The sequence below is a fragment of the Lithobates pipiens genome, unplaced genomic scaffold (genome assembly GCF_037356315.1).
Source record: "Lithobates pipiens isolate NorthernLeopardFrog02 unplaced genomic scaffold, aLitPip1_a1.2 Scaffold_19, whole genome shotgun sequence".
NCBI lineage: Eukaryota > Metazoa > Chordata > Amphibia > Anura > Ranidae > Lithobates > Lithobates pipiens.
In genome coordinates, this window is record NW_027507764.1 from 235170798 (window position 1) to 235183837 (window position 13040).

The following is a 13040-nucleotide window of genomic DNA, read 5'->3' on the forward strand; positions in this document are numbered from 1 at the left end:
CTAAGCAGGGTAATCATTTCTCTGCCGGATGTGGAAACCTTGCAAAAAGATCTAAAAAAATGAATGTGGTGGGCAACTACATGGCAAATGAGGTTTAAAGTGGTTGTAAACCCTTACAAACCACTTTGACCTACATGAAAGCCTAGATTAAGGCTTACCTGTAGGTCCAAGAAATATCTCCTAAACCTACATGGTTTAGGAGATATTTACTAAAAGACAGGCACTGCTGTCTACGGCGCATGCACCGTAGACAGCGGCACGCAGGCGCACTACCGCCTTTAGCAGCATGCTGCTGCTAACGGCGATATGCCGTTAGTGGCGGCTCCCGTGCGCATGTGCGGGAGTGACGTCATCGCTTCTCCGGCGCTGTGAGTGGCCGGAGCAGCGACACCCAGAAGAAGATGGACGCCATGTACTACAGGGGACAGCTGTGACATCGCTGGCTCCTGTGTCAGGCAAGTGACACATAATGGGCTACTATGCGATGCATAGTAGCCCGTTATGCTTTACTTTTGCAGAGAGACAAAGAGGAAGTAAACCCATCAGGGTTTACTTCCTCTTTAATGTGGAAAAATGTAAAATAATGCATTTGGGTGGCAAAAATATGAATGCAATCTACTCACTAGGAGTATCTCTGGGGGAATCTGGAATGGAAAAGGACCTTGGGGTCCTAGTAGATGACAGGCTCAGCAATGACATGCAATGCCAAGCTGCTGCAAGCAAAGCAAACAGAATCGGCTTGCATTAAAAAGGGTATTAACTCCAGAGATAAAACAATAATTTGCCCACTCTACAAGACTTTGATCCAGCCGCACCTGGAGTATGCCGTCCAATTCTGGGCACCAGTCCTCAGGAAGGATGTGCTGGAACTGGAGAGAGTCCAGAGAAGAGCAACAAAGCTAATAAAGGGACTGGAGGACCTTAGTTATGAGGAAAGGTTACGAGCACTGAAATTATTCTCTCTGGAGAAGAGGCTCTTGAGAGGGGATATAATTTCAATGTACAAATACCGTACTGGTGACTCCACAATAGGGATAAAACTATAAAAGGGAATTTAAAAAAACATGCGGCCATTCGCTAAAATTAGATGAGAAGCAGTTTAACCTTAAACTGCGTAGAGGGTCCTTTACTTTTAAGAGCGGTAAGCATGTGGACCACAACATACAGGGATATACAATGTAATACTGACATAAAAGCACACACACAGGTTGGACTTAATGGACTTTTCAACCTCATGTAACTATGTAGCCTTCTTTCCTATCTAAGAAGTTATCTTCTTTCCACTGAAATGTGTACATTGTTCTTCCATTTATTTGTCCTTTCCCCAACACATGCAAAAGAAAGCACCTTACAGTGCCTAGAAGCGGTTAGGGCTATCAAGATCTACCTGAGTCCTGCCAATGGACCCCGGAAGTGGGCATCCTGCTTTACGCTCCACTATCACTAGGTGGATCAGGCAACTCATTTCCAGGGGACATGCCCTTAGGGTCTGAGTTCTAGAAATAGTGTTGATATGGGGTGTATGGGGCTGCCAACATCCTAATTAAACATGGGAAAGTATGCATCAAGTGCAACTATACTATAACCTCCTTGGACTTTTAAGCCAGCGAGTAATGTAAGGGTACATTTCTTTAAAAGGCAGTGATGGCACTTTTATTAAATACAAAACATGATAAAAAGGGCGAGTTTAGCCCTATAGATAATAACAATACATAAAAACAATATATATAAAAAGAAAAAGCGTGTACATTGTTCAGAAATACATTGTATAATCAAATCACATATTGTCAAGCATACCCATGCACTGCCAAAATTGTACTGTGATCAGTTTCTTGATATAATCATGGGTAATCACAATGCAATGCATAATGTAAAAGAAACCATTAGTTTCACATAGTACCGTATATCAAAGTATACCCATAGCTGTTTGAATACTTACATTAACCAGCATGCGTGTGTGTGTGTATAATGTTCCCTACTGAGGGTGCCAATCCTCAGATAGGGGAGGTGCTGGACAATTGGCGCCAAAAAAAGCTACTTGATCAGCTAGGAGCCACAGACAGGGGGGTCTCCGATGCGGTGATGTGTGACATTTCTATCATGTTTTGTATGCAATAAAAGTGGTGTCACTGCCTTTTAAAGAAATTTACCCTTACATTACTCTCTGCCCTAAAAGTCCAAGGTGGTTATAGTATACTTACACTTGATGCATACTTTTCCATGTTAAGGTCAGTGTTCCTCTTTTTTCTATCGGAGCCAATTCCACCAGGGTTGTTGTTATTCTGGGATTTTAACATCAAGCATCTGCTTCCCAGGTGTGCAAGTCTACCACCTGGTCCTCTGTTCACATGTTCTTCAAGTCCTACTAGGTGGGTGTTTAGGCCTCAGCTAATGTGAAGTACTTAAAGCTGTCATCTTGTTTCTTCTTTTCTCGTCCGTCTTCTTTCTTTTTTTCTCCTTTCATCTTCTTTCCTTTTTTTTTTCTTCTTTTGCTCATTCTTTTTTCTTCTTCTTTTTTTTTTTTTTTTTTTTTTTGTAACAATAATAATATTAGGAAAAGTAATAATATGATTTGTAATGATTTATATGAGTATTAAAACACAATTAGTGCAGTCACATAAGATATTTCTAAACACAAATACATACAGTTGAAAATCAAAAAAAATGTACAGCTAAAACAAGATGTGATAGGAAAAGGAAAATATATTATCAATAATATTATATCATTACTTCTGTAACATTACATTTGAACACCATCTATAAACATATTAATAAATGTTAATTACCAGTATCATTTGTTACAGGAAAATCACTGTCGAAGAATTAAGATTCTTGGAGACTGTTACTACTGTGTATCTGGGTTAACACAGCCTAAAACAGATCATGCACATTGCTGTGTTGAAATGGGATTGGATATGATTGACACCATTACGTAAGTAATACCATATACAATGATTCTGCTAGATTTGTACATTGAAGTAGGGTATTATTTTGTAGACAGCAGAAGCACTTCTTTAGTGTAGAAACTGTAAATTATATCACAGAGATGATGCTTGATGCAAAATAGGGCTCACATTTTGCATATAGGAGGCAAAATAAATTTTAAATGTATCAATGAGTCTTTTTAAAGGACCACTATATCATTGTACTTTAATAGTTGTATGTAGTGAGTGTGTGTAGTAATATTATTCAGTATGAGTTCCTTTTTTCACATTCATTCCCTTATATTTTTTTCCAAATTGATTTGCAGAACAAGCTGCTCATTAGACGTGAAAGGGAATGGGATAAACCTATAACACTGTCAGGGTCCCATGAGGATTTTAGAAAAAAACATGACTTGTTTTAGTTGACCCTTGCATTTTTGCATAACTTAACCACATATGGTAATCCAAATACCATAGTTTTTGCAAATGTGATCTTTAAACTGGTAATTTTAAAATTGCTCATACTCTAGATATATACTAAAGATAAGTAAGCACATTGCAGTTAAATTAAGACCCAGGCAATAGAAAGCATCTTGCAGTTAGTAAAAAAAGCATGCCTACAGTATATCCTGTTAAAAAGACACCTGAAGCATAGAGCTATAATTAAAACCAGAGGCGGCTCTCTAATTAGGCAGATTAGGTGGTCGCCTAAGGCCTCATGATCCCAGGGGCCTCGCGGCCGCCACCTAGTTTGTCTAAGTTGCGGGAGGGAATGTCCCCCAGACGGTGTCCCCGATCTGTCTTTAACGCGGTGGAATACGGTGTCCGCAACTACTTTTCCCAGCTGGGGCGGGTGGGTGGACTGACCAGTTGATAACTGCTCAAGGTCCCCAGGTCAGTGGGTGGCTATATGTATTTCCCTCCTTTTGGCGCACTCTGCGAGTCTTCTGCATGCAGCAGCTGAGCAGCTCCCTGCTATACTCTCCAGAATGGATCAGCCTGTAATGGAGGACTTGCCAGAGCTGCCGCATCATCGAGGAGCCAGTCTGCCACAGCTTTAAGGTACTACCTGACACTTACAGGCTGACAGCATCCCCTGATGTCACCTCCTGACCGAGGGCACCCCGAAAATCAAGGCTGCTAGCCGCCTGTGACTTCACAGCCCTGAGTGATGTGATGTATGCCATCTGGCATATGATGCCACCTACTGACCCCCTGCCATAATCATAATCCTCCTCATCATCCCCCTGTTCCTGGCATCCCACTACCCTATCTCCTGTCACCATACTTCCTACCAACTTACCTCCTGTCATCATTTCTATCCTCACTATAATCCCCCTGTGCCTGGCATCCTACTACCCCACCCCGCGTCATCTTCATCCCCCCTGCAATCCACTGCCAGCTTCATACCACCTCACTCCCATCATCTTCATCCCCCTGTACCCCACTGCCAGCTTCCTACTACCCCACCCCCGTCATCCCCCCTGCACTCTACTGCCAGATCCCTACCACCCCGTCATCCCCCCTGCACCCCACTGCTAGCTTCCTACCACCCCACCCCAGTCATCTTCATCCCCCTGCACCCCACTGCCAGCTTCCTGCCAACCCACCCCTGTCATCTTCATCCCCCCTGCAGCCCACTGCCAGCTTCCTACCACCCCACCATGGCATCCTCCCTGCACCCCACTGCCAGCTTCCTACCACCCCACCCCATCATCTTCATCCTCACTGCCATCTTTCTATCACCCCACTCCTGTCATCCCCCCTGAACTCCACTGCCAGCTTCCTACCGCCCCACTCCCGTCACCCCCCCTGCACTCCACTGCCAGCTTCCTACCACCCCACCCCCATCATCTTCACCCCCCTGTACCCCACTGCCAGCTTCCTACCACCCCACCATGTCATCCTCCCTGCACCTCACTGCCAGCTTTCTACCACCCCATCCCATCATCTTCAGCCCCCTGCACCTCACTGCCAGCTTCCTACCACCACTGTCATCTTCATCCCCCCTGTACCCCACTGCCAGCTTCCTACAACCCCCACCCTGTCATCTCCCCTGCACTCCTCTACCAGCTTCCTACCACTCCACCCCCCTCATCTTCATCCACCTTGTACCCCATTGCCAGTTTCCTACCACCCCACCAATCTGTAACCTTCATCTCCCTGTACCCCACTGCCAGCTTCCTACCACTCCATCCCTGTCATCATCATTCCACCTGTATCCCATTGTCAATTTCCTACCACCCCACACCCTGTAATCTTCATCTCCTTTACCCTACTGCCAGCTCCCTACCACCCCACCCACTATCATCATCATCATAGTCCCCACACCCCACTTCTGACATCCCACCACCCTGCTCCCTGTCAACAAATTCACCATCATCCCCTGTGCCCCACCTCTAGCATCCGACCATCCTACCCCCATCATCATCACCCCCCCTGTAGCCCCCTACCAGCCTCCTACCCACTCACTGTCATCATGCCTCTTTGCTGACCTCCTGCCACCCCACCCATTTGCATCAACATCCCCATCATCCCTCTCTACCCCACCTCTGGCATTCTACCACCCCACCCCCTGTCATTATCATCCCCCTGTACCCCACCTCCAGCATCCTAGCACCCTGCCTCCTGTCATTATCATCCTCATCCCTCCTGTACCTCACCTCTGGCATCCTATCACCCTATACCTTATCATTATAGGGAAGATATGATCTCAGCCTCTCACCCCAATGCTGCCACCATCATCCCAAACTGCATCCTGTCATCCAATCAACTGTACTCCAACAGTTGCATCACACATCACAATACTGCCCTGCCACCCAGCGAGAGGTAATGATGTGCTGTAACTTCTGGCACACAATCAATGATGAGCAGTAATCTATAGCAATCAGTGAGCAGTAATAATGTGCAGTAACCTCTAGCAACCAATCAGTGAGTGATAATGATAAGCAGTAACCTATAGCAACCAATCAGTGAGCAGTAATAATGTACAGTAACCTCTAGCAGTAACCTCTAGCAACCAATCAATGTGCAGTAATGATGTGCAGTAACCTCTAGCAATCAATGGGTGGGCAGTAATGATGTACAGTACCTCTAGCACCAATCATTGAGTGGTAATATTGTGCAGTAACCTCTAGCAACCAATAAGTGAGCAGTAATGATGTACACTAACCTCTAACAACCAATGAGTGTGAACCAGACTTTTATTTGCACATTATTAAAGTTTTTTTTTTTTTGTTTTTTGTTTTTTAGATAAGTCTATGTGCATGTTTGTTTTTTGGGATGTTGGGGTGGAAAGCAAAATTGCTAGGGGTCTATCGCTTGAATTATTTTTTTCCATTATGGGCGTTAGTAGGGCCTCATGTCTAAGATTTGCCTAAGGCCTCACGAAGCCTAGATAAGGCTAACTACCAAAAACGTTTTTGGGCTCTATTGTAATTATCCTAGATACATATTTTATGCATTATAATTGATTGGACTTGATGCTTCTTTGTTATGTTTCTTGCACAGACCCAGCCAGATTGCTTCTTTCATTAGTTTTTACAACTGGAAAGATAGATGTTGTAACATTTAAACTTATTCTGTCAGCAGTTTGACAAAATTCTAAAATTATGTCATTGGGTTCCTAAAAGACTGATTTGTGTGAATTTGTGTGTAATATGTCATATAGCAAAGGATTTTGAGAGCACACCTTTTTTCACATGAACACATAGCTAAAAAGGTTAACAGCAGTGTTCTTTAAACAGTTTAACAGCAACATACAGATTGCATAATAATGTACGGAGATGACTGAAATGTTAGTCATCCATAGGCTTTGCATTGGCTTTGGTTTCCTTAAAGCACAGGTTTCCAGGATTCAGTAGATGCTAGGGATTTATGTTCTTCCTATGTTTGAATTGGCTTCCTCTGGTTAATCTGGTTTCCTTCCTTAATCCAAGAACACACTGGCAGTTTTACTGGTTTTCATACTAAATTGGTTTTAGCATAACTGTTGAAGGCACATTGAAGACAAAATTGAATGTAAATATGTAAATGTTTTATATACATACAGTATGTATATTTTATTGTGTTACAGCTCCCTCTATCTCATCTCCTTCTCTTTTCCTTTTCTTTTTCTTCTCTCTCTCTCTCTCTCTCTCTCTCTCTCTCTCATTCATATATATATATATATATATATATATATATATATATATATATATATATATATATATATATATAAGAAGTACAAGTATATTTCCAGATGCCTTACTATGTTCCATGATAGTGTTGCCTCTGAGACCCATAGGACAGTCTCTTTGAGTAGCTATAACATTTTCCCCAGCCTGTGTTTCTTTTTCAAGATCCAAAACCACAAATTAGCCTCCTGGATTCTCGGATCCTGTGAGGAACTCCCACAGTGCCCACTCAGGTTCAACCTCTCCCAGTATGATAGCCTAGACATTATTCCTAAATGAATGCTATCCTGGGCACCTGGCCTAAATTCTCTGCTCTAGTTTGTTGCCATTACAGTCGTTTCTGACTTTCTGAGTTAACTCTTTTGCTTTTTCCATAGGCTGGGTATACCTCTGTTTGCATTTCAGCATGGGGCAGCTGTTTGTTCACCCTTTTTTTTTTTTTTTTTACTTAAGAGGACTAGAAGTGCATTGTTGTCACTTCTGATCATGCACATGTCCTTTTTTTTGTTTCATGTCCGCCGTTACCCTTTGTGTCTGCTTTGAGGTTTCAGCTGAAATCTTTTTGTGGTCATCTCTGATCATGGGAAAATCGGCTTTTGACAAATTTGTTAAAATACCTAGGTATTTAACGGAGGACACAATTTTTATTTGCTGGGCAGTGCACACTGTGGTAAGGACAGGTGCAAGTTATCTAGAAGGAGGACTGATTTCTCCCAATTTATAATGAATCCAGAGAAAGAGCCAAAGGCCAGTATTAGTGGCATAAGCAAAGATAATGATTTATAAGTATCTCCTAAAGCTAACAAAGCATAATTCGCATATAGGGATACCTTATCAATCCTGTCTAAAAGCCCGTGATTGAATCAGGCTGTCTAATGGCTGCTGCATTGGCTCAACCCTCATTACAAAAAGGAAGGGGGAGAGTGAGCGCCACTATCATATTCCTCAATGAAGAGAGAAGAATTCAGAGGCTCAATCGTTAATTTTCATACAGGCTCTAGGAGTAGAGTATAGCAGTTTATTCCATCTAAGGAAGCATCCTCCCATTCCAAATAATTTCAGCACCTCCCATTGATAGGGTCATTCAGTGCTGTCAAACGCCTTAACGGCATCCAGCAATAGAATGGCCCTACCTAAAGAGTGTTTTAAATTGGGAAAATGTCTCTTCAGGTTAATCACCTAGTAGGGATGAAATCATACTGGTCTGGATATACTAACCACTGCATTACTGTACTCAGACTGGTTGTAGGGACTCTAGCAAGGATTTTAACCACTTCAGCCCCGGAGGATTTGGCTGCTCAATGACCGGAGCACTTTTTACAATTTGGCACTGTGCTGCTTTAACTGATCATTGTGTGGTCATGCAATGCTGTACCCAAACAAAATTTGCATCCTTTTTTCCCACAAATAGAGCTTTTGATGGTATTTGATTGCCTCTGAAATTTTTATCTTTTGCAATATAAACGTAAAAAGGCTGAACATTTTGAAAAAAAAATTATTTTCAAATTTTGTTAGAATTTTTTTTTAGTAAACTCAATTTTAGTCATACATGTAGGCCAAAATGTATTCAGCCACATGTCTTTGGTAAAAAAAAAAAAAATGTCAATAAGCGTATATTTATTGGCTTGCGCAAAAGTTGTAGCGTCTACAAACGAAGTTACATTTTCTGGAATTTACGCAGCTTTTAGTTTATGACTACCTATCTCATTTCTTGAGGTGCTAAAATGGCAGGGCAGTACACTCCCCACCCCCCAAATGACCCAATTTGGAAAGTAGACACCCCAAGGAAATTGCTGAGAGGCATATTGAGCCCAAATGAATATTTTATTTTTTTGTCACAAGTGATTGAAAAATTACAAAAAAATTAAAAAATACAGAAAGTTGTCACTAAATAATATATTGCTCGCACATGCCATGGTTATATGTGGAATTACAACCCAAAATACATTCTGCTGCTTCTCCTGAGTATGGGGATACCACATATGTGGAACTTTTTGGCAGTCTAACCATGCACAGGACCCCAAAAAACAATCACCACCTTCAGGCTTTCTAAGGGCGTACATTTTTGATTTCACTCCTCACTGCCTATCACAGTTTCAGAGGCCATGAAATGCAGAGATAACACAACCCCCCCCCCACCCACCCACCCACCCAAATGACCCCATTTTGGAAAGTAGACACCCCAAACTATCTGCTGAGAGGCATGTTGAGTATTTTGCAGATCTCGCTTTTTGTCACAAAGGTTTGAAAATTGAAAAAATAAAAAAAATACATTTTTCTTTTCTTTCTTCATTTTTAAAAATAAATGAGATCTGCAAAATACTCACCATGCCTCTTAGCAAATACCTTGGGGTGTCTACTTTCCAAAATGGGGTCATTTGGAGGGTTGTGCTATCTGGACATTTCAGGGCCTCCATAACTGTCAGGAGTAAAATCACAATTTTGCTTAGATTTTGGGGTCCTGTATGTGGCTGGGCTCTCAAAAAGTTTCACACATGTGGTATCCCTGTACACAGAAGCAGAAAAATGTATTTGGGGTGTAATTCCACATATAACCATGCCATGTTTGAACAATATATAATTTAGTGACAACTTTGTGTACAAATAAAAAAAAATTAATTTTCCCGAAACATGTGGCAAAATATCAAATATCCCATGGACACAACAAGCCTCTCAGCAACAATTTGAAGTGCCTTTCCAAAATGGGGTCATTTGTGGGGGTTTTGTGCTATCCTGACATTTCAGGGCCTCCGAAACTGTGATAGTTGGTGAGGAAGTGAAAGACCATTTTACGCCCTTAGAAAGCCTGAAGGCGGTGATTTGTTTTCGGGGTCCTGTACACGGCTAGGCTCCAAAAAAGTCTCACACATGTGGTATCCCCGTACTCAAGAGAAGCAGCAGAATGTATTTTCACATATGCTTATGGCATGTTTGAGCAATATATAAAATAGTCCATGGACTCAACATGCCTCTCATTAAATAGCTTGGGGTGTCTAGTTTCCAAAATGGGGCCATTTAAGGCAGTTTTGTGCTATGGTGGGAGGCTCTGCTACTGCTATGTTAATTGTTTCCATGGTAAAAGGGGCATTTAAGTGCTTCCTGTCCTCCGAGGTTAGATGGGCCAGTCATAAAGAGTGTAAAAAACCTGAAAGCTGTGTGGGAAGGTAAGCATTCTTGCTCTGGTATAAGTCCCTGTAGAAATGGTAAAACTAATTTATAATCTCCATTAGATTGTGTGATCGTTCCCCTTGGGTGTTAAAATGGAGTCTATATGATTAGACGGGGTTAGAAAACTGGCTATCACAGCTAATAAGTGACCCGTGTTTTCTCCTTCCTCATAAAAACAGCTGGTAAAGAATTGCTTGTGCTCAGCCTTTGCATGTGCCAATTGCTTGTATAGTAACTGCGCATCTTTCCAGATTGTAAGATTGTTGGGGGTGGGATTAGCAAAATACTGTTACTCCTTTTGTTGAACCTCCACAGAAAATAAATCCCCCCACGCCCTAGTAAGGATACCAGTATTAAGTTGCCCCATGGGAGTACTTTTAACCTGAAATGGTTAACTCACCAAAGTTAAAAAAAATGCCGTGGGGGTCCCCCCAAGGTCCATACCAGACACTTATCCGGAGTCATCTTAGTCAGGAAAGGGGTTGAAGATGAGCGAGCACCCCCCTGAACCGTACCCCTCAACATGGGGGGTGGGTGCTTTTGGGAAGGGGGGCGCCCTGCGGGGCCCCCACCTCAAAGCACCTTGTCCCCATGTTGATGAGGACAAGTGCTCTTCCCAACAACCCTGGCCGTTGGTTGCTCAGGGTTTGCGGGCGGGGGGCTTATTGGAATCCTGGAGCCCCCTTTAATAAAGGGGCCCCTAGATCACGGCCCCCCACCCTATGTGAATAAGTATGGGGTACATTGTACCCCTACCCATGAACCGGGGGGAAAATGTGTCAATAAAAAAACACTACACGGGTTTTTTAAGTAATTTATTATGCAGCTCCGGGGGTCTTCTTCCAACTTCGGGGGTCTCTTCCGACTTCACGCTTTCCGTTTCTTTCTGTTTATGATTCCGATAAGCCCCCCACCCGCAGAACCCGACAACCAATGGCCAGGGTTGTCGGGAAGAGGCCCTTGTCCTCATCAACATGGGGACAAGGTGCTTTGGGGTGGGGCACCCGCAGGGCTCCCCCCTTCCCTAAAGCACCCACCCCCCATGTTGAGGGCATGTGGCCTGGTACAGCTCAGGAGGGGGGATGCTTGCTCGCCCCCACCCCCTTTCCTGACTGGCCGGGCTGCGTGCTCAGATAAGGGTCTGGTATTGATTTTGGGGGGACCCCCGTGCCGTTTTTTCGGCATAGGGGCTTCCCCTTAAAATCCATACCAGACCTAAAAGGGACATTTTAAATCTCTCTCTCTCGCACTCTCTGCAATAGGAAAATGCTATCTTGGGAGGCTCAGAGGACTGCTATCACTGCCAGCTTCTAGCAGTCTTTCTTCTGGTCATGTACATGGCACCAATATTTTGTCAGCAGCCTATTTTTTTTTTTTTTTTTAAACAAAACGAGTTTATTGGTAAATGGTACAGTATACAAGAAAAAGAAGAGTTACAGGTGTTGGTACATTTTATAGCCAATGGTAATAACATTTAAAAGTAGCTCCATCACATCGAGAAACCCAGGGCAGATCCATAAAAATAGCGTTAAATATATATGTGTAAGCACCGTAGCAGTGTTGCAAAGTATATAGAGTAGCAGGACAGGGAACCCGGTAACGCCTGAAAACAGATCCCTCATAGGGCACACCCATGGAAGTCTCGACTCACCAGCTAGTTCCCACAAGTATCGGGGTCATTAAGCCAAGGATCCCAAACCTTATTAAACTTGCCAGGGCACCCCCTGTGTGCATATATGACTTTCTTTATTGGCAAGGTAGAATTGACCTCAGTCATCCAAGCCCTGAGTGTCGGGGTTTCGGGCCGCATCCACAGCCGGGCAATTAATTTCCTAGCACTGAACAATGTTTCCTGGATGAAAATAGCCTTCGAGGGTTCCATCGGGGCTCCTAGCTCGAGGCCCAATAAACAAGTTTTAGGGTCCACCTGGAGGGGGGAGCCCATGTGGTCATGTAGGAAATGAACTACCTGCAACCAGAAGGCCTGAATGTCTGGACAGGACCACATTAAATGGTAGAAGGAGCATGGGAGACTCCCACAGCGCGGGCAACCCGGCTCCAGGGAGGGTTTATATCTTCAAATCCTGGCAGGTGTAAGATAAGACTTATGTAGGATGTATAGTCAGCAGCCTATTTATAAAATAATATAATGATCAGAGGCTCGATGAGTTCCATAAGAATACTAAGTTCTTCTGATTTAGCAAGAATATAAACACTCCACACATTTAGCATACAGTTCCAATCTATATAGGTTTTTGCTCTAGCTTTTTGACTAGAATTGACTAGAATTATCAGAGAAATCTGTCAATTCTATCCTATTTTTCCTGAGGAACTTTCTTTAAGTGTGTAAATGAGCCTAAAGCTTTTTACTACTCCAGCCAACAAATTAGCATGGAAAAAAAAAAAAAAAAAAAAAAAAAAATATATATATATATATATATATATATATATATGTATGTATGTGTGTGTGTGTGTGTATTTATAGAATATATATATATATATATATATATATATATATATAGTAAAACCTTGGATTTGCGAGCATAATTCCTTCTGTAATCCAAAGCATTTGTGTATCAAAGCGAATTTCCCCATAAGAAATAATGGACACTGAAATGATTAGTTCCACAACCATTTATTCATAAGTACTTCAGTTTATAGTCCATATAAAAAGAGGAAGCTTATAGCAATGTGATAGGTTGTGTAACCATACAATGTCTATCCCAAATGGAAGCCTCCACAAGGGAAATAGAAGGAAAATACAACAGGAGCT

General features: G+C 42.6%; 1 protein-coding gene across 1 annotated transcript in view; it reads left to right on the forward strand.

The window, feature by feature from the left end:
• Nucleotides 1–13040, forward strand: part of ADCY1 (adenylate cyclase 1) — a 550492-nt gene that overhangs the window by 219870 nt on the left and 317582 nt on the right. Inside the window, exon 5 of the mRNA XM_077491793.1 lies at nt 2805–2932. Coding sequence (XP_077347919.1) covers nt 2805–2932 — 128 coding nt within the window. The remainder of the gene's footprint in view (nt 1–2804; nt 2933–13040) is intronic.